General features: G+C 39.6%; 1 protein-coding gene across 1 annotated transcript in view; it reads right to left on the bottom strand.

Moving 5' to 3' along the window:
- Positions 1-23,748, bottom strand: part of adamts16 (ADAM metallopeptidase with thrombospondin type 1 motif, 16) — a 152,935-nt gene that overhangs the window by 83,706 nt on the left and 45,481 nt on the right. The window contains exons 4-10 of the mRNA XM_078428253.1: positions 19,964-20,249; positions 15,424-15,623; positions 13,129-13,212; positions 11,237-11,396; positions 8,199-8,304; positions 1,632-1,769; positions 1,137-1,290 (exon numbers count right to left, since the gene is read on the bottom strand). Coding sequence (XP_078284379.1) covers positions 1,137-1,290; positions 1,632-1,769; positions 8,199-8,304; positions 11,237-11,396; positions 13,129-13,212; positions 15,424-15,623; positions 19,964-20,249 — 1,128 coding nt within the window. The remainder of the gene's footprint in view (positions 1-1,136; positions 1,291-1,631; positions 1,770-8,198; positions 8,305-11,236; positions 11,397-13,128; positions 13,213-15,423; positions 15,624-19,963; positions 20,250-23,748) is intronic.

Genomic DNA, 23,748 nt, shown 5'->3' with positions numbered 1-23,748 from the left:
TCCTGTAATGGTCCAAGAAGGAAACAAGCACTAAGCCCTGTAGAATCCGCTAATGGCAGCCTTCCAGGCACAAAGCTTCAGTCAACCAACACCTGTTGCTTCCTCCCGTTGTACCAATTTTGGATCCAAGTAAAAACTTTGTTGGCAATCTGCCATGTCAAAGTCTTGCTAAAATCCACAAAACACATGGACCTCCTTATTATCTTCTCAAGAGAAAATTCTGTTAATTTGGACAGAAACTTACCTTAACCTATCCACGTCCAGAGAGGTTAAGGTAATTCCTGATTAATTGATATCTTTCTAAATGATGGCTTATATTGTTCTTCTGAATTCATTGCAATAATTTGACCAGTGCATATGTTAAAATAAAGATAGACAGAAAGTGCTGTTGTAACTCAGCGGGTCAGGGAGCATCTCTAGAAAAAAAGAAAAAGGAAAAAAAGTTACTCCAGCACTTTGTGTCTATCTTCGGTATAAACCAACATTTTCAGTTTGTTTCTACACATAAGTTAAACTATTGGATACAGATACACAATTTATCCTTTCTCTCTTTTTAAACAATGGTATGTTAGTAGTTTTTCAATTCTAGGACACTGCTTTTGGAAGGAATGGAAAATAATGGTTCAGGTTTCTGCAATTTCCTCCTGTGCATCTTTTAAAGGCATTGACACATTTCATCTGGGTCTAACAAATTATCAACATTCATAGATTGTAAATCTGTAAATATTTAATCTCTCAATATGCCTTTCTGCCCGAACAGATCAGATCTTCCCTCCTCTACTGCACTGATTGCATTTTCTAACGCAATAAGCTTTTTGACATAATTTTCACTTTTTAGTCTTATCCTACCCTGTGGGCAACTTATCATCCAAGAGGCATGAGATTTGGCAGTCCAACCCTTTTCCTCTGTGGGAGCAAGTTTGCCCTCAATATCTCGAATCTCCTTCCATAATACATTTGTTGCTCTGGCATTGAGCTGTGTTTTCACCCTGCTGTGAAAGTACTGCTAATACATATTAATTAATTCCGAATAATACATTTAATAAATATTACTTGCCAGATGGTAATCAATGCACAAAAATGCATTACATTCTCAATGACAGCAATATAATTACAATTCAAGAACACGTCCTTGCCTTTTTAAAATCCAGTCTGCACAATTTGGCCTTCTCCCCAAACTGCCACTTGCATTGTGTGTCAGCGTCATAGAGCTCTCCTGGCAGCTTGTCCGGGTATCTGTACTCCTTTGTTGGCTTTGGTTCATCAGCAAGACAAGTTGCCTGGGAAGTACTGCATGTAAATGGTATAAGAAGATTAAGCAATTTAGTGTCTGCAATATTCACAAAACTAAATGGCTTTGGAGCAAACTCCAAAACTGTAACCTGAAATCATGTAAACTGAAATCATAATACCTTCAGAAAGGTGTCCAATGCTGCGTCTTTTGTAGAAGATTACCAGGTGGATAGAAACAATAAATGGAAATACGCATGCACGATAATGTCAATGACTGTGATTGGGTGATCAATAGTCGGCGTGGGTTTGATGGGCTGAAGGGCCTGTTTCCATACTGTATCGCTAAACTATACTAAATGTTTAAAATTACCAAAACATGTGGAGAATCAAGGCTGTACCTCAGAAACTTGTAGAGATATTGTCGACTGCAGGCTGACCATGAGAAGACCCCGTTGTGACCAGCAAGTGTTGGTGACATGATGTTGCCCTCGGCCTTCTTGCATGCATTCCCTTCTCCATCATGAATCATGCCAAAACTAGAGATAAAAAAACCAGGATGTTTCAATAAAAAATGTTCTTTCTCCAGAACCTTTAACATTCAGGCAGTCAATTATCCCTGGCTATTACATATAATTGGTTAAAATTTTAGCGAGCATTTATTTAGAGGGCTTGTATACAAAAACAGGGATGTAATGCTGAAGCTCTATAAGGCACTGGTCAGGCCGCATTTGGAATATTGTGAGCAATTTTGGGCACCATATCTGCAGAAGGATGTGCTGGCTCTGGAGAGGGCCCAGAGGAGGTTTACAAGAATATTCCCAGGAATGAGTCGGTTAACGGCACTGGGACTGCACTTGCTGGAGTTTAGAAACAAAATGCAAAATCAAATTTGCTAAACAGAGCAGTTCGAACCATAAGTGTAGCAAATTGGAAATAATAGGATCAAATAAAATCAAAGACTTGTTCTGAATCCAAACCCACTTCCAAATACTTGCTGCCCAGGTTGCTTTCCCTACTGTCCAGGAACGTGAAGGGTTGCACCAGTTGATCCTTCACACCCAAGAGATGTCTAAAGAGAAGTCCCTTGATGCTGCTGCAGTTTGAATTCAAAAAGAGACACTGAAAATTAACTAAATTTAATTGAAGCAGGTTTTGGTTTATTTGACTTTGTTATACAAATTAGGCTGAGGCAGCATAACATTTTGTATGACCATGATTTGGCACCTATTTCACTGCTGCCTGGGATTGTTGATGCCTATTTTTAAGGGCATTTTGTTCTCATGCCTTTTCTTGGATCTCACAACAAAGAAAACCAAAACAATCACATTATCACTCATTACAGTGCTGTAATTACTAATTACAGTCTGAAACAGGGATGTTACTCACCAGTTTGTTCCTAAAATCTTGTTTCAATGGGAACAAATCCATTGTACTCTCCTCAAGCAATGCAGTTGTGTTTGCACTTAGCTCCTGTCAGATCAAGCTACAATGAATTGTAGCCGCAATGAAACAGGAGCCCCAAAAAAACCCCAATTTGAAAGTCAGTCAATATGCTTACTTTTGTTGTTCTGTACAGGCTCCAGATTTGAACTTTATAAGAGCAACAGAATGTTATATATAATTTTTCTTTATCACATTTTCATGTCTCTATTGTTAATGAAAATTACACATCACAGTTATTGTGAATTTAGAAACAACAGGCATCAGGGAGTTTTGCCATAACATTTGCAAAATTATTCATTTTAAAAACACTTTTTATCTTTAACAATCTTCCTCTGGTTTCTGTACAATACATTATGTCCTAACTTGGCATGAACTTAGAATAATATACTGTAAGGCTGAAATCACAAATTCCAACATTAGGTGGGTGTTTCATTGGAAGAATAGCAATAATGTGAAAAAGGCATCCTGAAGTCATGCACGTGACATCACTAGATGTCAGGAAAGCATATTCTAAAATATTATATATACACAAAACAGGAAGAGCTGTAAATACTCAGTAAATCAGGTAACTTATGTAAAGAGGGACACAAAAAGCTGGAGTAACTCAGCGGGACAGGCAGCATCTCTGGAGAGAAGGAATGGATGACCCTTCTTCCTGATGGAAGGAATGGATGACTGAAGAAGGGTCTCGACACGAAACGTCACCCATTCCTTCTCTCCAGAAATGCTACCTGTCCCGCTGAGTTTCTCCAGCTTCTTGTCTATCTTCAGTTTAAACCAGCATCTGCAGTTCCTTATTACACATTATGTAAAAAGAAAAACAGAATTGACCCTTCATTAACACTTTACTTCAGCATCTGCAGTTTTCAACTTCTAAGATCGATGTACTGGTTAATCCTGGGGTGAACGGTAGTCCAGTAGCCACAGTGGCTCTCAAGTCAAGAGGTTGTAGGTTAAAGTATCAGTTCAGAGATTGGAATACAAAATATAAATATAGAATATCTGGATGATGCTCAAATTGCAGCTGCCACATATCAGAGATTCTGCTCTTTGAATGAAAGGTTAAACCAAGGTATCATCAGCTTTCTCAAATAAAGCAAACAAAAAACTTGTGTCACTACTTTGAAGTCGGGCAGGGAGTATCCAGTGTCTTGACCAACACAACATATATGTTCAGCACTAGAATTGGCTCCGGCCCATGATTTTTAACTTCTTCAGTGCTTATACTTGGATGAAGGGATTAAGAGTAACATTAGCAAATTTGCAGATGACACAAAGCTGGGTGGCAGTGTGAACTGTGAGGAAGATGCTATGAGGTTGCAGGGTGACTTGGACAGGTTGTGTGAGTGGGCAGATGCATGGCAGATGCAGTTTAATGTGGATAAATGTGAGGTTTGGTGGTAAGAATAGGAAGGCAGATTATTATCTGAATGGTGTCAAGTTAGGAAAAGTGGACGTAAAACAAGATCTGGGTAACCTCGTGCATCAGTTACTGAAAGGAAGCATGCAGGTACAGCAGGCAATGAAGAAAGCCAATGGAATGTTGGCCTTCATAACAAGCGGAGTTGAGTATAGGAGCAAAGAGGTCCTTCTGTACAGGGCCCCAGTGAGACCGCACCTGGAGTACTGTGTGCAGTTTTGGTCTCCAAATTTGAGGAAGGATATTCTTGCTATTGAGGGCGTGCAGCGTAGGTTTACTAGGTTAATTCCTGGAATGGCGGGACTGTCATATGTTGAAAGACTGGAGCGACTAGGCTTGTATACATTGGAATTTTGAAGGATGAGAGGGGATCTTATTGAAACATAAAAGAGTATTAAGGGATTGGATACGTTAGAGGCAGGAAGCATGTTCCCAATGTTGGGGGAGTCCAGAACCAGGGGCCACAGGTTAAGAATAAGGGGTAGGCCATTTAAAACGGAGATGAGGAAAAACCTTTTCAGTCAGAGAGTTGTAAACCTGTGGAATTCTCTGCCTCAGAAGGCAGTGGAGGCCAACTCTCTGGATGCTTTTAAGAGAGAGCTAGATAGAGCTCTTAAAGATAGCGGAGTCAGGGGGTATGGGGAGAAGGCAGGAACTGGGTACTGATTGTGAATGATCAGCTCTGATCACATTGAATGGTGGTGCTGGCTCGAAGGGTCGAATGGCCTACTCCTGCACCTATTGTCTATCGTCTATAACACCATCTGGCCTGCACTGCTCGGGAGCAAACTGAAGAAGATGCGGGTGGATGCTCCATTGGTGTCACCAACTACCTGACTGGACGACCACAGTATGTCAGGCTACAGAACTGTATGTCGGACATGGTAGTGAGCAACACAGGGGCCCCACAGGGGATGGTCCTCTCTCCCTTCCTGTTCACCATCTACACCTCAGACATCAGATACAACTCAGACTCCTGACACCAATTTCCCTCCTGGAATAAGTAAAGTTCTATTGTATCATATCTTAACGATATCAGTGCCAAATATGCTGGCAAATTAAACTAACCCTTATCTGTCTGCACATGATGCAAATCATACCATTCCCTGCATATCCACATACATGTTTAAATGCTTTATAAACACCACTGCCTTCTTCACCCAACCCCTTGCAACACGTTCCAGGTACTAACCACTCAAGACAAAAATACTTGCCCCACATATCTCCTTAAAATGTTCCCTCTCTCATGCTAAAGCTATGCTTTCTTGCAATTGACATTTCCACCCTGGAAATAAGACTCTTATCTACCTGATCTATGCCTCATAATTGTATAGATTTTAGTCAGACTTTCCTTCAGCCTCCAATGCCTCAGAGAGAGAAAAAGTACGTTTGTCCAACCTCTCCTCATAGCCAATACTCTCTAATCCAGGTGAAATACTGGTGATACTCTTCTGCATCCTTTCCAAAGTCTAGGTATCCTTCCTGTAAAGGGGTGGCCAGACTGCATCCAATACTCTAATTGTGTTCTCACCTAAGTGTTCTACAGCCGTGACACAAGTTTCGGACCTTTCTACTCAACATTCCATCCGATGAAGGCAAGAATGCCATGCACCTGGCGCAACGGTAGTGTTGTTGCCTTGCAGCACTTGCAGCACCGGAGTCCCGGTTCGATCCCAACTGTGGGTGCTGTCTGTACGAAGTTTGTACGTTCTCCCCGTGACCGCATGGGTTTACTCCGAGATCTTCAGTTTCCTCCCACACTCCAAAGACCTACTGGTCTGTAGGTTAATTGGCTTGGTGTATGTGTAAATTGTCCCTAGTGTGTGTAGGATAGTGTTAATGTACAGGGATCGCTGGTCGGTGCGGACTCGGCGGGTCGAAGGGCCCATTTCCGCGCTGTATCTCTAAACTAAACCAAACTAAACAATTTCTTTATCACTCTATCTTCTTGTGTTACCTCTTATAAGGAACTATCGACTGGTGACTTAACTTATTCAACACACAATATCATTAAACCAAATTTCCTGATTATTATAAGATCATTAATTGTGGGATCTATTGTGGGACTGGTGCAAATTGGTTGTTGTGTAATAGGATTGTGAAAGCATCCACGAGCTGTAAAATTGAGATAATAAAATGTACAATATAAACAGAAATAGCTCTCTCTCTTTGAAGCAAGCATTAGTTAAAATTACAGAAGCTAACTAACACTGACATTTTCATTACCTCTTGAATAGAGCTGCACTTTGTCTGCCTTTCTCCCACACATTCTTCTATGTAAAATGAGTTTCCTGTTCAGTTATAAAAACTCCTGAAACGTTACAAATCTCTGTGTGATGGGAAATCCATGAAGGAATGTACAGCACATGAAGTTTCATGAGTGATGGATTTCTGCTTTCCCCCCCAACCACATACACAACCCAGCAAGGACTTGAAAAGAGTAAAATTATGGTCTGTTGCCTCTCTCGTTGTTTGCTAACTGCATGTGTTTTTTTTCAAAGATACACTATAGAAAGTATCCCAGTCTGATATGGCAACAGCTCTGCTCTTGATTGCCTGAACCTGCAGAGAGTGAATACAACCCAGTCACAGGCTCCACGCTTCCTTTCACCCCATCTTCAAGATTCTTTGCAACATGAAGGCTGGAGGTATCGTCAAGAATGCCATTCCCTTTTCCCTCTTCTGCCTTCTGGGAGAAGTTACAGGAGTTTGAATATCCAAAATTCCAGACTTAAGAACTGCTTCTTTGTCAGGGCTATCAAACTTCTGAACCCATCACCTCTTTTGCATTCCCTTCCTGGGGGTGCTGTCACACACTCATTCTCAACTCTACCTCATTCATTTACTCTGCTATCGTTTTTGTTTGCCCGACTTCAAATTGCACCATTCTGATGTTTCGCACTCACTACTGTACTTATTTTTGTATTTATCATTGCTGCACGTATATTGTTTACCCTGCGAGCGTCATGTGAACCAGCTATATCATTGCATCCTGGTGTATTTGACAATAAATAAGTCCGGATCTGAAGGTTCTGAAATAAGTGATGGTTAAAACTGAGGAGGTGCAGGTTGCAGGTTGCAGGATTAGGAGCAAAGGATCGGATGGGTAAGAAAGAACTGCAGATGCTGGTTTAAACTGAAGATAGACTGGAGAGAAGGAATGGGTGACGTTTTGGGTCTTCTTCATTGGATAATATCAAATGATAAACCTTTGGTTCCAAAAAAAGGGTATGTGCTAAACCTGGGTAATTACTCACAAAAGTAATGAAAAATTACTGATGTACAAGTAAATGAAGGTGATTGAGCATGGATTTGTGAAATCCAATAGTATTTAATTAACCCTATTCAACCTTTTGTTCACAGAGTAGTGGAATGGATTAAGGCATCATAGTTTGATAAAGTTCCCCATTTTAATGCTGTCAGCAAAATCAACTCCTGTGGGATGAAAGAAATAGTAGCCGCAAGGATATTATAAAATAGCAAGTATACTGAATTATTTTGAAATTCCCGTTAGTCTCCCAATTTATAATGAACAAGGGAAAAGCAGAATTTTGGATTTAGAGATTTAGAGAGATATACAGCATGAAAACAGGCTCTTCGGCCCACCAGGTCTACGCTGACCATTGGTCACCCATACACTAGTTCTATATTATCCCACTTTCACCACCTACACACGAGGGGCAATTTTATAGATGCCAATTAACCTACAGACCGGCATGTCTTTGGAATATGGGAGGAAACTGGAGCACCCGGACAAAACCCATGCAATCACAGGGAGAATATACAAACTCCACACAGTCAGCATCTGTAGTCTGAATCGAACCCGGGTCTTTAGTGCTGCGAGGCAGCATCTCTACTGCTGTGCCACTGTGCCGCCGTCATGAACAAAATCAAAATCCTCTGATTTCAAGTATATTAAAGTATAAATTGGAGTTATTCCATTTACAAAATACTAACTGGATAATTTTATAATGATTGATCTTGAAAATGACTGCATTCTTTAGATGATAGATACTTCCGAATACTTTGAATGTGAATGGTGCATTATGGTAGTTACAAATGCAAATAAATAATATATTGAAACAAATGTTTGAGATCTTACTTGTGCCCAGACTCATGAGCAATTGTGAATGCCAGTCCTAATCCCGTATCTTCATTGATCGTACAACTGCGGTATTTGCTGCACATCCCACTGATAGGTGCAAAACCTGTGGAACAAAACAAAATACACTTTAGAATGAATAAATAAATATTACCTTGCATCAACTCCTCTCTTCTACCTGCTAGAGTAAGCACCAAAAGAGATGGTATATGTGGTTGTCAATATTAACATCACTAATCCTGTCAAATTTGCCTCCGATATTTAAAATTTGATGTTGTTACTATCTTTGCTTTTCAAACATCTTTCAAGTTATTTAATTTTCTAAAGTCATCAATTCAAGACGATGCATTGTACGACGTTGAAGTGTAAAATGTTAAGGATCTTCACAGAAGATTCAATTCTTCATTACCTTAATTTTAGGGAGACCAGAATATGGTTTGCATTGGAAAAATCTTAGAAAGTCGAGCCGAGGGTTTGACCAGCAGATGAATTGGTGCAAGAGCAGAGTCAAGCTACGTTATAAAGGCTGTATTAATGATGGCACAAATACATGTTTTAAGCTCATCATCAATACTGCTCTCACACTTTATAGGCCTGAAGGTTGGCTGTCAAGGGAAAGGATAGAATCGAAGGATCTGCACCTGGAGTATTGTGTGCAATTTTGGTCTCCAAATTTGAGGAAGGACATGATTGGTATTGAGGGAGTGCAGCATAGGTTCACCAGGTTAATTCCCTGGATGGTGGGACTGACATGTGATGAAAGAATGGGTTGACTGGGCTTGTATTCACTGGAATTTAGAAGGATGCGAGGGGATCTTATAGAAACATATCAAATTCTTAAGGGATTGGACAGACTAGAGGCAGGAAACATGTTCCCGATGTTGGGGGAGTCCAAAACCAGGGGTCACAGTTTAAGAATAAGGGGTAGGCCATTTAGGACTGAGATGAGGAAAAACCTTTTCACCCAGAGAGTTGTGAATCTGTGGAATTCTCTGCCACAGAAGACAGTGGAGGCCAATTCACTGGACGTTTTCAAGAGAGAGTTAGATTTAGCTCTCAGGGCTAAAGGAATCAATGGATATGGGGAAAAAGCATGAACGGGATACTGATTTTAGATGACCAGCCATGGTCATATTGAATGGCGGTGCTGGCTCAAAGGGCCGAATGGCCTACTCCTGCGCCTATTTTTCTATGTTAAAGAATGTGGGTTCTTGCAGGAGAACAATGACATTGATTTTCCAAATATTTAGATAGAGGGCATTTATTGGATATTGGACAAGCACTCCTTCAATCAGGAGATAGGGGAGGCTTGGTAGAGACTGCAAAGCTGGCAGCATGAGGACAGCTGGGAACGAGGTGTGAGCTGGGGGTGGAGTGGGTCAGCCAGGGCTGTAAGCAGCAGGGGAGGTGGTGGGAGCCAAGGGTAGTGTCGGCAGCCATCAGTACGTCTGTTCACAATAACTAAAATCCATTATAATGGGGTCGGTTAAAATGAGAGTTTACTGTAATGTGTATTTAGCTATACAGCAGAAGGTAAATTTCTACCCTAATATATCTCAATGTCCCACAATGTTATTGGTCTTCTAATTTTTTGCACATTATAATATATGCCTTGCCATTCCTTCCACTAACTCTGAATATTAATAGCTATTTTGCTTTGAAGTCAAACCTGAAGTATTTTGGGAGTTTTGTTCATTTCTTAAGATTTTCTCAGCAAACAGGTCCGAACATGAACACATATTTCATCTGCAGAGTCCAGAAATGATTTTAAAAGAGTGACCAAACATTCCATTAACATTCACATGAAGATACCATATAATTACATCTGTATGAAGACCTGGAACATAATTGAAATTTATGCCCAAAGGAAAATAAAAATAGAACTCATGGACTTGAGGTTATTATTAACAAATAAGAGTGTAAATGTAAAGAAGATTTCTCTTTAAATTTGTATCTACTTTTCTCTTTACCTCCAGCAAATTGAGAAAGCATACTCTATGTTTTAACAATGCATGTCTGGAAGTTATTGTGGTTTGATATCTTTCACCAGTGATATTTAACAGAGGAACTATTTTTTAAATTGGCAGAAAAATTATGTTAGGAGTAATGCCTTTGAAGTTCATTCAGGAGATTCCGTGAATTTAGGAAGGTTGCTCCTGTGTCTGGAGAGTGCAAGCTATGACAGTGTTGATTTTCAGATCCTCAGTATTTTAGTTTTACTTCCCTGCACTGAAACCAGTGAGATTGCTACATAGAGTCATAGAGTGATACAGTGTGGAAACAGGCCCTTTGGCCCAACTTGCCCACACTGGCCAACATGTCCCAGCTACATTAGTCCCACCTGCCTGCGCTTGGTCCATATCCCCCCCAGACCTGTCGTATTCATGTACCTGTCTTAAGTGTTTCTTAAACGTTGTGATAGTCCCAGCCTCAACTACCTCCTCTGGCAGGTTGTTCCATACACCCACCACCCTTTGTGTGAAAAAGTTATCCCTCAGATTCCTATTACATTTTTTCCCCTTCACCTTGAACCTATGTCCTCTGGTCCCAGAAGTATCGATGACAAACAAATGCTAAGGTGTAACTTTTATCTTTTGTTGGATTTTTTCAAACTGGTTTATTGTCTTGTTTTCAATTCCCACTTAATCTGGCACTTTTGTACTGAGTGCCAGATTAAGTGGGAATTGAAAACAAGACAATAAACCAGTTTGAAAAAATCCAACAAAAGATAAAAGTTAGATCTGGACTACTAAGACCCTGAGATATTATTTTTGATTTTTAATCATCCTCTTTATTAAAGATTTGCTGTTTATTTATTCCTGCTAATCTGCCTTTTTCCGATCTGTCTCACATCTTTGCCAAAAATTATTGCAGATAAAGTGAAATGACAAAAAAAATCCTTGACAATTGCTTCATTATGCAACATAATGGAAGACCAATTTCTTTTGCATTACGATAAATTTATCTTTCCTCCAGTTTGCAGACAACTTTTGAAAACATTTTTCATTTGGCATTTTAGAATTTGTTAATAAGATCACCTAAAGTATCACAGGGTTCATTCTTCCAAGAACAAATGTCAAGGCCTGTCAGCAGAATGGCATGATCATGGCGATTACCCTCCTTGGTCACCAATCCCGACTGCCACTGACAGAAGCTGTTCAAAGTGCGGTCTGCATGGTGGTTTATTAAAAGACCCGGCTGCAGGATAAAAAAAGCAAAGGAAAAAAATATAAAGTTCACAGGAGATCACAAGCTGACTCCCATATCTTTTCCTGTTTAACTGTTTACATTGTGAAGCATCAAATAAGATGTGATGAGAGGCAACTAGGTGGTTGGACGGTCCTTTATTGGTCATTGAATAATTCAGTGCTCTTTGAACTGATAGATGTGCCATGAGTAGTGCTGGATGGTATCTTGCCTGAAATTCTAATGGCCATTGCAAAGAAGGTAGATTAAGCTAAACTATTTTGAAGCAAACAACATGTGCAGGATGACAGGCACAATTTAAATTTTATTTGACATTTACAAAAGAATATTAGTGGGGTTTTTTGTACACAAGATGTAGACACGATTGTCACAGCCAGAGTTATTATTTGTTCTCAACTACCTGATTTGTCAACCTCACCGCTGGGTTCAAGGCCACGTGGAGGACCACCATGAGGGGGAGGGGAAGAACAATGGAGGACCCCGCGTGGTGGGGACCGCTGTGAGGGAGGTGGGGGGAGAACAATGGACAATTGGGGAGGGGGGAGAACAAAGGACAATGGGGACCCAGCGTGGGGGAACCGCTACGGGGGTGGGGGTAGAACAAAAGGAGCCAGCGTGCGTTGTAACTTTGTCAGCGCCGTAGGTGGCTGCTATTTGTATTCATTGGGTATACAGCAAAAAATTTCACTGTGCCTAGTCACATGTGACAATAAAGTATTTCATTCCAAGGACACTTATTGACCAGGCTAAGCAAGGATGGTACATTTCCTTTTCTAGAGGACCCTAGTAATCCAGTAAATATGTTACAGCCATCACTGATGCTAGCTCTTTAAATGCAGATTGATTCAAATACTTGCATTTAAATTCTTCATCTGCAATAGTGAACATTAAACTCATGTTTCTGGATCCCTTTTGCCCATCTAGTAACTTGATCATTGTAACATTCTGGCTGTACATATATAGCTAAAAGATTCTGAATCTTGGATTCATAACACTGATAAAATGGAATGGAATCGGAAGTTTACTGACTGTATAGGCACAGAGGCCCCGTGATAGAATTGTTGCCTTACAGTGCCATAGACCCGGGTTCAATCCTAACTTTGGCTGCTGTCTGTATGGAGTTTGTACGTCCTTCCTGTGACCATGTGGTTTCCTCTCACATTGCAAAGATGTGCAGGTTTGTAGGTTAATTGGCTTCTGTAAATTGTCCCCAGCAAAGATAATAGAGTAGAGCAAGATAGACCACTTGACCCTAAAAACCGTAGTATGTCATGGCGCTATTTTAGTAGGTAGAAACTTGCAGAAACATTTAAAAAGAAAAATAATAAAAATCTGTGAATTGATAGATGAGATATATTCTGCATTTTAATGGTATCATCACACTTACTGTTCCCCCAAAACACTGCTTACACTACGAGAGGTATAGCGAACGGCGGGTATTGACTACTAAAATGGCAGACATTCCGCTCCTTTGCGTACTACACCAGTATAGATGATTTCAACGGAGTGGTCCATCTTGTTCCTCTAGTATCTTTGGTCCCCAGTGTGTACGATAGAACTAGTGTATGGGTGATAGCTGGCCAGCACAGGCATGGTGGCCGAAGGGTCTGTTTTCCCGCAGTATCTCTAACTTAAACTAAACAAAGCTAATCTCATTTATTTGAATTGCTTGTCAACATGCAGATAAATCTTTGTATTATCTTATTTAATTTGAAATGGATACCTGATCATCTTCCAGGAGGACAATCCCAACTATCACAATATTTATGTTGCCTCCAATTGTACCATCTTTGAACAGGGTGGATACCTTCAAGGAGGCAAAACAAATGCCGGTTTATGCCATAGTCTGTGAGAAAGTATTTTCTTTTATGATGGAACATTGAAAACAACAACAAAGGAAACATATTTCAACCTTGCTCTGTAGGATTAGGAGAGAGGGGCACGACAGTCAGCATGGATTTGGTGGGCTGTGCTGTGTGGCTATCATTAGAAATGCAAATCACAAAACACAATGTGCTCAAGAGATAAAAAAGCAACAGGTTGAAATAAAGTCATGCAATAATTTTGAAGCATGTGAGGATGTCTCCTTTCAAGAGTTATTTGTCATCTTTTTATTGTGATAAGGAATTTGTTTTAGCCAGTTCAAAAGACAGTATGAGCATTCCAACCAAAAATGCACAGTGACATGCACAACATCAAGGTTTTAAGTTACAGCATCACACAATTTCATACCACATCAGACACAAGAAATGAACTGTTTGAAGTTACCTTTTCTTCTATAAACGGATTTGTACAATACACCTTTAGTCACTGAAAAACTCATTATAAGAAATGTTGATGTCATATCTGCAGACTGTCTATTTTGAATGTCTGTTGTTGAAGTGTTGAAATGTTTTGATCTAATTATTAAAGTATTCAGTGTAGGTTATTTTGGCAAAGGTCAAAGTACTGGACACTCATTTGGTCATGTCAAATATAGTTGTGTGTGTTCAAACTTCAAGGTTCACTGCTGACAAATAAATCATGTGCTTACACAACTGTGAACAATTAGAATCCTAAAATTTGATAGTTCTGGTAGAAATCCCTGTAATCAGTCATGTTTCAAATAGCACATTATTCTGAACATTTGTGAATATCTTCTCATGGACAAATTCAGCAGTTCTTTTGCTCTCAACAATATCAGCAGAACCAGATAATTTGGCTCAGTCTGATGAAGGGTCTCGACCCGAAATGTCACCCATTCCTATCCAGAGATGCTGCCTGTCCCGCTGAGTTACTCCAGCATTTTGTGTCTATCTTCGGTGTAAACCAGCATCTGCAGTTCCTTCCTACACAGATACTTTGCTTTTGGTTGAACGAGTTAAGAAGAAACAATGCCTGAGCATCAGGATCTTTGTACCTTTGAATAATTTCCTGAGACTTTTAACATTAAGTTATTCAAATGTGGCTTTGGTTTAAATCTTTTAATGAAGATAACCTCTGACAACAATGCACCTCCTGATTACTGCACGATTGTCAATGTAGATTATGTGTTACAGTTCTGGTATGGGGCATGAATTTATGGCATTTGATTTCCAGACAGTAACATTAGCCAATACAAGCTTTGTGAAATCAAGGCAAATGTTTTTGAGTAACACATTTAAATGCAATAACACCCAGCAATTATTTATCAATGAGCAAAATGCTTTTGAAATAGAATGGAACTTCTAATTTAATGTACAAAATGTATGGATATGCTTCCGCATTGTGTGGTTAGAATCTTGAAGAACCCTATCATTTACAAAAGAAGAAATTTAAAATAGGAATATGCGTTACTGTTCTGCAATAGAAAGCTTAAAAGGAGTAAGAATATGAAAGTCCAAGAAAAATAAAAAGGATTAAAAAAAATATTTGAAAACCTTGTGTTCACCTTTTTCAATCTTGATGGATAAAAGAACAATATTCTTTTCTAACTAAGAAACACCCTACTGGCTCAGAGCTGATGTTTCTCTCTACCTGAGCCATGTTGACTAATCATAGATTATACTCTCAGACCTTTACTATTATTTTCCCCAAGCCAACTATCGAAATTCTGTTATTCTTTAACAACTGCAAAGAATTGTTTGATTTTCTATGCATGTTGTTTAGCGATGTTCAACACCTCACGTGAAACATTAGGAAAAAACAATATTGCACAAAAAATGATATTGCACAGAGATAGCTTGGTACAATGAAATCCAGGTTTGATACAAATTTATAACAGGTACTATTGGTAAGCCTGGGCAAACTCTTTCCACACACCCTGATTTGGAATTGCAGATTTAAATGCTGCTCCTGGGACACGAGATTGACGCAGCTAATTACAGACCTGATGGCCAACTTGCTCTAAAATGCACAGATTCTGATAGGATGAAAATTACAACAGGTAAACAACTAACCTCATCACTTTAGCACCCAGGTGGTGAAAAAGAAAACTGTGCACCATCTCAATGTACAAGTGCACTAAAGGTTGAAGATAACAGAGTGCCTTCTGCCTTACCATATTTAGTATAGTTAAGACATAAGTGGTGATATTTTCATTGCCATGGTTCTCAATCATTTTCTTGTCTACCACAACCAGGGTTTCCACATTGAGCTTTTGATTTTTACGCATCTTAAACAAGGAACGTTTGATTCTGAGCAGGCGTCCATACTCGTCTGGTAAAATATACATATCTGCTCCTGGAGGTTTAGGCATATCTGCAGAAAGAGGAATGATACATTGTTATTACCAAATCATGCACAAGACAATGTTAAAAAGCATTTGTGTGCAGCAAGTGCGTGTTATTGCGGATTCTCTCTTTCAGCTTGCTTGCAGAAATAACATTTAATGCAGACCCAGTAAAGAGATGATACTGAGGAGGACTGGAGAGAAATCTCAGAGTTTGGTAATCTTGTTATACGTTATGCATTATGTGTGAAAGCACTGTGGCTAGATATTCTGGGCTCCAAGCTGTCATCCCGTGAAGATGAGGAGGTATGAAAACAAGAGAGGGAGGGGGAGAAGAAGAAAGAGAAGGGTCCTGTGGGGAGACCCCTCAAACAAGGGAATGGATATCACCCCAGGGGGGCACATGAATGGCAAGGGTGCTTGATTTAGTTCATAAATTCATACGCTATAAGAGCAGAATTAGTCCATACGGCCCATCAAGTCTATTCAGCCATTCAATCACAGCTGATCTATCTTTCCCTCTCAATCCCATTTTTCTGTCTGCGTGCTATAACCCCTGACACCCGTACTAATCAAGAATCTGTCAATCTCCACCTTAAAAATATTCATCGACTTGGCCTCCGCAGCCGTCTGTGGTAATGAATTCAACAGATTCACCACACTCTGACCAAAGTCTGAAGAAGGGTCTCGACCCGAAACGTCACCCATTCCTTCTCTCCTGAGATGCTGCCTGACCTGCTGAGTTACTCCAGCATTTTGTGAATAAATCCCTTCGATTTGTACCAGCATCTGCAGTTATTTTCCTACACCCTCTGACTAAAGATCCTCCTCCTCATCTCCTTTCTAAAGGTACATCTGTGGCCCGAGACTCTCCCACTAGTGGAAACATCCTCTCCACATCCACTCTATCCAGGCCTTTCACTATTCAGTAAGTTTAAAATAGTTAAGGATAGTTGCGAACAGTACTGAATATGGCACTAGTCAAAGTAGAGCCGCTGAGAATGTCGGAAAAGTTTTTGCTCTATTCTTGTTTTATATACATTTTTGAATATATTTTTTATTCTGAATAAAGTTTATTTTTTGGAAATGAAATTCAGAAAATAAATCATATTTAAAAGTTGAGTGTTTACGATTTTGCCTGAAAGAACACTCAATGGTGCATTATTAGAAGAACATCACTCTTTATTTCTGTGTCTCTTGGCTTGGTTTGTTTTGCTGTTCGCTCACCCACCACCCTTACATGGCTGGTTGCCTCCGTGTCATTTTGCACCTCTCACTTGGAATAAATTGTGAGGGCCAGACACTTCAACAGAGGATGCGAACAGGAGAGTTCAGCCACACCGCCAGTAGCAGTATGCAATTTGCAGTTTAGCCACACTGAGATAATACGTCGTCAAGCAGTGCAGATTAAGTAAGTGATGTTTCATTTCTGAATGAATGGAACAAAGCACCAAACAATGTTCTGGAGGCATTCTCATAGCTGAGACAACAACAAAGGAATCTATTTATAAGGAAACTTTTGAATGAGTACAAAATGTTGCTTTGGTCTTTCTGACAACAATAAGGAAAGGCATAAATAGGGAAAGCAGTTATGAATCAAACCCTAGAGGGCATAGCTTTAAGGTGAGAGGAGCAAAGTTTAAAGGAGGGCAGGTTTTTTATTTGCAGAGGGTGGTAAGTGCATGGGATGCCCTGCAGGGGGTGGTGGTTGAGGCAGATACTATTTCTCTCAATTCCTCAATTTCTCTCGTTATCTAGGGTTCCATACTCCCATCGGTCTTGCTCTTCACTAACAGGAACATGCTTACTTTGAACTCCCTCTGCCACACATAAAAGCATCTCACTGTCCATTCCTTTGCCTGCAAATGGCCTACTCCAATCAACTATTGCAAGTTCCTATTTAATATCATCAATGTAGACAAGGAATGAGATCTGGCATTCTTTCAGATTGAACACAATTGTAGTTCTGCAAAACCACAGGCCAATTTTCTACATTTGTTATATGACATAGTATTTCCAGGATTTTCCAGATTTTCCAGCACAGGAACAGGCCCTTCAGCCACAATGTTTATGCCAAACATTATGTCAAGTTAAACTGATTTTGTCTGCCTGTACATGATCCATATCCCTCTATTCCCTGCATTTCCATGTGCCTATCTAAAAGCCTCATTAATGCCACTTTGCTCCAATTATTATACGTGCTTACCTCTTGAATTTATCAAATGACTTTTCATTTAATGAGATATCAATGAAATGCGACTATTAACACCTAACCTATATATTACTTTAGAGGTTAAAATAAAATAAACATCTTTTATTGCTGTTAAAATGCAGACATGTTATTTTGAGTGTTTCCCCCAGATATTGACTGTTCCAAGATGGAATTTAAACACACTGAATCAGCATAGTATTTCTGGAAAACAATAACAAAGATGAGATTATAATTACTTACTTCATCAGATAGCTTTAAGCAAGAATGTAAAAATATTAACTAAGGCATTCTAACCTTTACAAAGCATCAAGAAATAGTCAGAAGAACAGTAGCAATGGCAACACACAACTAACATCAGCAATTTTACTTAAGGCCTAATAACAACAATTTATGATAGCAAAACTAAAATTAACATTCTGCTTCAAATCTGTTACCTCAGTTTGCCTTTGACTTTTATGTTACAGACAAAATACACTGCAGGTTTTTGCACAACTAACTTTCTGTCCCCTGCACATTAGCTCATATCCCTGCAAACCTTTGGAACTGTAGTTACAATATGACACCAACTTGGAAAGAAATCAGATCTGGCTATCTTTCAAATAGAGCACTATTGTAGCTCTGCAAAACCGCAGGACAATTTTCTACCGCAGTAGTTGTTAAACTGAAATCATATAACTGTTAGTTAAATATGATTCTGGGAAATTAAAAAAAAACTGTTCTAATGCATTCTCCATTTTGCTAATATTGTTAAAGTATTTGTAAATATAATTGTAAATGGTACTTCATTAACCCCGTGCAAGTAAATTTCTTGCTTTGTTAAGCTTATCCAAAAATAGATCACCCTGTTCAATTTTTCAAACGACATCTTGTTTATTTGGCGTCACAAGGAAATGTGATGCTTACAAATGTGATGTTTACAAAATAATTACTACAATGTACTGGAATATCTCAGTGTGTTTGGCAACATACCTGGAGGATATGAATAGTCCCTTCAGGTCAGGACTCTTTAGCTTCTTTCATTGTCAGCTAATCATTTCCTCCAGATGCTGCCTGACTCGCTGAATTACTCCAGCACTGTACCTTTTTATATTGTTTATTTATCCTCCAGCAAACTATCAACTGCTAATTTCTTCACATGAGCCTCGGTGATATAAAACTGGCTTTCATCACCGAGCTGACTAATCACTGAAGAAAAAACGTATCCTTCAACTTCAATTCTACAGATGTACCGTAGAAAGCATTTTATCGGGATGCATCACAACATAGTTTTGGAACAGCTCCATTCAAGACCGCAAGAAATTACAGAGAATTGTGGATGCAGCCCAGGCCATCAGGCAAACCAAACCTTCCTTCCATGCTGCCTTGGCAAGTCTACTAGCATAATTAAAGATGAATCGCACCCTGTCCACTCCTTCGTCTTCCCTCTTCCATCGGGCAAAAGGTATAGAAGTGTGAAAACGCATACCTCCAGATTCAGGGACAGTTTCTTCCTAGTTGTTTTCAGGCAACTGAACCATCCTACCAAGAAATATAGAGCAATCCTAAACTACTATCTACTTTGTTGGAAACCCTCGGACTATCTTTGATCAGACTTTATTGGCTTTATTTTGTCCAGAGGTTACAGAAGCCAGAAAGTACGTAGCACCATACTCAGGAACAGCTTCTTCCCTGATGTTATCAGGCTTCGGAATGGTCCCTCCATAAGTGAGGGTACTGTCTGATTCACCTCTACCCCATTGTAGACTTTGGACTTTGCCTGTGGAACATGTGCTACAATGCTACACACTGTATCTTTCCCTTTACTCTGCTTATTGTTCTTGAGTTTGGCTTGTTTGTATTTAGATATAGTATTATCTAATCTGATCGCCTGCAAAATAAAACCTTTCACTGTACATGTGACAACTATAAGCCTATAAACCTATACCTAAGTAATCCAGGGGAAAAGGAGAAAAATAGAATTGAAACGCAAGATATATATATATGTTTAATTATATCAATAATCCAAGCTTAGGCATAAATTTTAAGGTTTGGTTATGAGTTAATGCAATTTCCCAATCTTCCAATGAGATTGCTGCACCATCATTACTGACCAGTTTCCTTAAAACATTTAGAAAACCGAAAGTGCAACTAAGAAGATAAAATAATTCCCTTACATACATTTCTTGCGTCTTCCGCAGTAGTGTTGCTTTTGAAGTTGTCCATGCTTGTAGTCATTACGGTGTCGATGTTGATGGTGGTGTTTGTGGTCATTTTGTTCAATTGCCTGTGGCCTCTGCTGCATGGAAACCTCGTTATTAAGAAAAGGCACTTTGGGCTCTGCAGATCTCTTGTAGAGGACATGCGGCTGGTGCCCATCAGGTGCTGTGTAATTGTGCTTAAGTGCAAGGTGCTGAGGTAGAGGAGTCAAAAAGTAATCGGCTTCTTCTGTCCTTATCAAACCAGACTAGAAAGGAAAGACAAAGCTTAAAATATGTAATGAAAATGGATTGTCTGCCAAAACTGAAATGTTCAAACCCTTTTGGATAAAGAATAGAAATAGAGCTAAAATGTTTATAAGTACAAAACATGTGCAAAATGTAACTTCAGTTAGCTTTCATAAGATCAACATGTTCAAGTGGGATCATGATTCAATATCTTGCAGTTACAGCAAGTTTTCTGTCTTTATTATTTGTTTTATATTATTTCTATTAAACTATTACACTGAGTTTTTTTTAACTTACGTGGCATCCCATTGCTAGGAATTTAAAAAGTAAATGTCATAATTACGACCTGATGGCATTGTTACGTACATGACATGGCTTGCATTGAAATTACCTACTTGACTATTAACGATAGTCTCATAATGCTGGAGTAACAGCATCCCTGAAAAAAATAAGATAGGCAACGTTAAGGGTTGGAACTCTTCTTCAGACTTCACTGCACTTCTGAAGAAGGGTTCCAACCTGAAACGTCACCTGCCCATTTTTTCCATTTTTTCCAGGGATGCTGCCTGACCTGCTGAGTTACTCCAGTATTTTGTATCTATCTTTACTAAGCTACTAAGTCATTTCACTGCAATCCACATCAGGTAAGGGAGGCAGATCTCCTTACTGGAAAGCATTAATGGACCAGATAGGTTATTACAACAATCCAATACTTTAATTTTTTTTAACTTGTTTATTAGTTATTTAATTACTCGCTAAAATTCCACAGAAGCAACAGAGGAATTTGAATGCATTACTCAAGATCAATAGTCCATGAATTTGAATATCAGTCTCACATCTTAAGTGCTATGATTCCAAATGCTTTTTCGTACAGTCTAACTTTAATACTTCAGAAATTACTCTACTTACCATGTGTATTGTGGATGGGAAAAATAGGCTGAATATGGATTTTCTTTTGGCTGCAAGGTAAAAGCAGCCAAATTCCTTCACTTCCTAATCCTTGACACTATTGCCTCATTTTGACACTCTAAATCCAAAATCGATGACAATTTTTGAAGCAATGCACTCAGAGGTTTCTGTCCATTTATTTAAAAGGCTTTCTACAACTGCAATGACAAAATTCTTCCACTACAATGACCAAGAACAACTGAGAGCCCAGTTGTCCAACAGGTCTCCACAACCTCATTGATCTCGGATCCCAAAAATCATGAACATTTACTTCATAGGAAGCAGCACAGAATGTACATGTCAGCCAGTGAGCATTTTTGTCTTTTCCTCACATCCCTGCATTTGATCCATAGTCTTATAGCTATAGCACTTTTGACTGCTCGTTCAACAACCTTGACTAGGTCAGCAATTAAGGATGAGATAAAGTGAAAAACTTTGTTTTGCATTCTCCTTTTTGAAATTCCCTTCTCCTGCAGGAGAGATATCCTTACCCCAGTACCTACAAGCTGTGGGACATATGCATGCAATTAAGATATTGTGTTGGGGATAATGCTGGTTACTGAACTCCATAGCTATCTAGTCCCACTGCTTTTTGTGCTTATCAAAAAAAAAACACAGATGCTGACAATCTAAAATTGCTGGAAATACTCAGCAGTCAGGTCGCGTTTATGGGAAGAGAAACAGAGCCTTCTCTCCTTGTACAGAAGGTATCGTATATCCCGTCCATGAAGAAATCCAGTAAAACATTTAAAAACCTTGGAAGCTACTTAATGCCCCACTGCGCAATCTAACTTTCCCAGGTCAAAGACATTTCCTGCACAACTGTTCAGCAGCTGATTCTACCACGATATACATCTCCTTTAACACGTGGAGCTACTTTTAAACCACTTAAGATCATTCGGATTAATGCCAAGGAGTTCATGTCCAAAATTAAGGAGCAGAATTAGCTCATTCCGCCATTTAATCATGGCTAATCGAACTTTCTCCCTTAACCCCATTCTCATGCATTCTCCCCATACTTACTAATACTTACCCATACTTAAGGACACCCTTACCAATCAAGAATTAACCTCCACAACCTTCTGTAGCAACAAATTCCAACAATTCACCACCCTCTGACTAAATAAATTCCTCCTCTTCGCCTTTCTAAAGGTATGTCATATCATATCATCATATCATATATATACAGCCGGAAACAGGCCTTTTCGGCCCTCCAAGTCCGTGCCGCCCAGCGATCCCCGCACATTAACACTATCCTACACCCACTAGGGACAATTTTTACATTTACCCAGCCAATTAACCTACATACCTGTACGTCTTTGGAGTGTGGGAGGAAACCGAAGATCTCGGAGAAAACCCACGCAGGTCACGGGGAGAACGTACAAACTCCTTACAGTGCAGCACCCGTAGTCAGGATCGAACCTGAGTCTCCGGCGCTGCATTCGCTGTAAAGCAGCAACTCTACCGCTGCGCCACCGTGCCGCCCTACCTTTTATTCTAAAGCCATGGCCTCTGGTCCTAGACTCTCCCACTAATGGAAGCATCCTCTCCACATCCACTCTATCCAGGCCTGGCAGTTATGATATTCAGACATCTGCTGATTTATGCAGCAATCACAAATGTGTTTGGCATAGGCTGCACAAAGACATTATAAAAACCAGACGACATGAAACTGGTATATTCCTGCACTGTTGTATTGGGCTGACCAATTTAATCTTCTCTATTAATGGCAGTGGTTGTACAACAGAACATTGCATAATCAGAAACACACATTGCACTGTTATTGGTACTGGTTTATTATTGTCACGTGTACTGAGATACAGAGAGCATCTCTGTTTGCATGCCATCCAGTCAAATCATACCATACGTGAACAGAATCAAGCATGAGCCACATTGAAAGTCTAGGAGATCCAGGCTATACCCTTATCCTATGAGAAATCCAATGGAAACACAAGAAACTGAAGATGCTACAACCTTGAGCAAGACACAAGTTGCTGGAGGAACTCAGCAGGTCAGCCAATATCTGTGGAGGAAATTGACAGGTGATACCTCGGATTGAAACCCTTTTTCAGGTTGAGCTGGGGTCTGAAGGGGTGTCCAGACCTGAAACCATTAAGAGATGTTGCCTGGCCCGCTGAGTGCCTCCAGCCCTTTGGTTTAGCTTCTGAGAGATCCATTCTGTAGTCTGATAACAGCGGGAATGAAAACTCTTTCTAAATTTGGTGGTTGATACATTCAAGATTTTGCATCTTCTGCCTGACAGGAGAGGGGATGATTGGGGGGTGTAAGTGATCTTGGATATATTAGCTGCCTAGACAAGTTGCAATGCATCCTGATAGGAAGCTTTCTATATTACTTCTATAGAAATTGATAAGAAGTGTTGAACACGTCAAATTTCCTTAATCTTATGAGAAAGTAGAGGCACGATGTATTTTCTTGAATGTAGTGTCAATGTGATTGGACCGGGACAAATTATTAATGATATTTACCTGTAATTTGAAGCTCTCAACCATCTTCACTTCAACAGCTTTAATGCTGAATGGGATGGATATACCGATCCATTTCCTGCAA

This window comes from Rhinoraja longicauda, chromosome 2 (assembly GCF_053455715.1).
Source record: "Rhinoraja longicauda isolate Sanriku21f chromosome 2, sRhiLon1.1, whole genome shotgun sequence".
NCBI lineage: Eukaryota > Metazoa > Chordata > Chondrichthyes > Rajiformes > Arhynchobatidae > Rhinoraja > Rhinoraja longicauda.
This window is presented reverse-complemented; position numbering and strand designations above follow the sequence as displayed.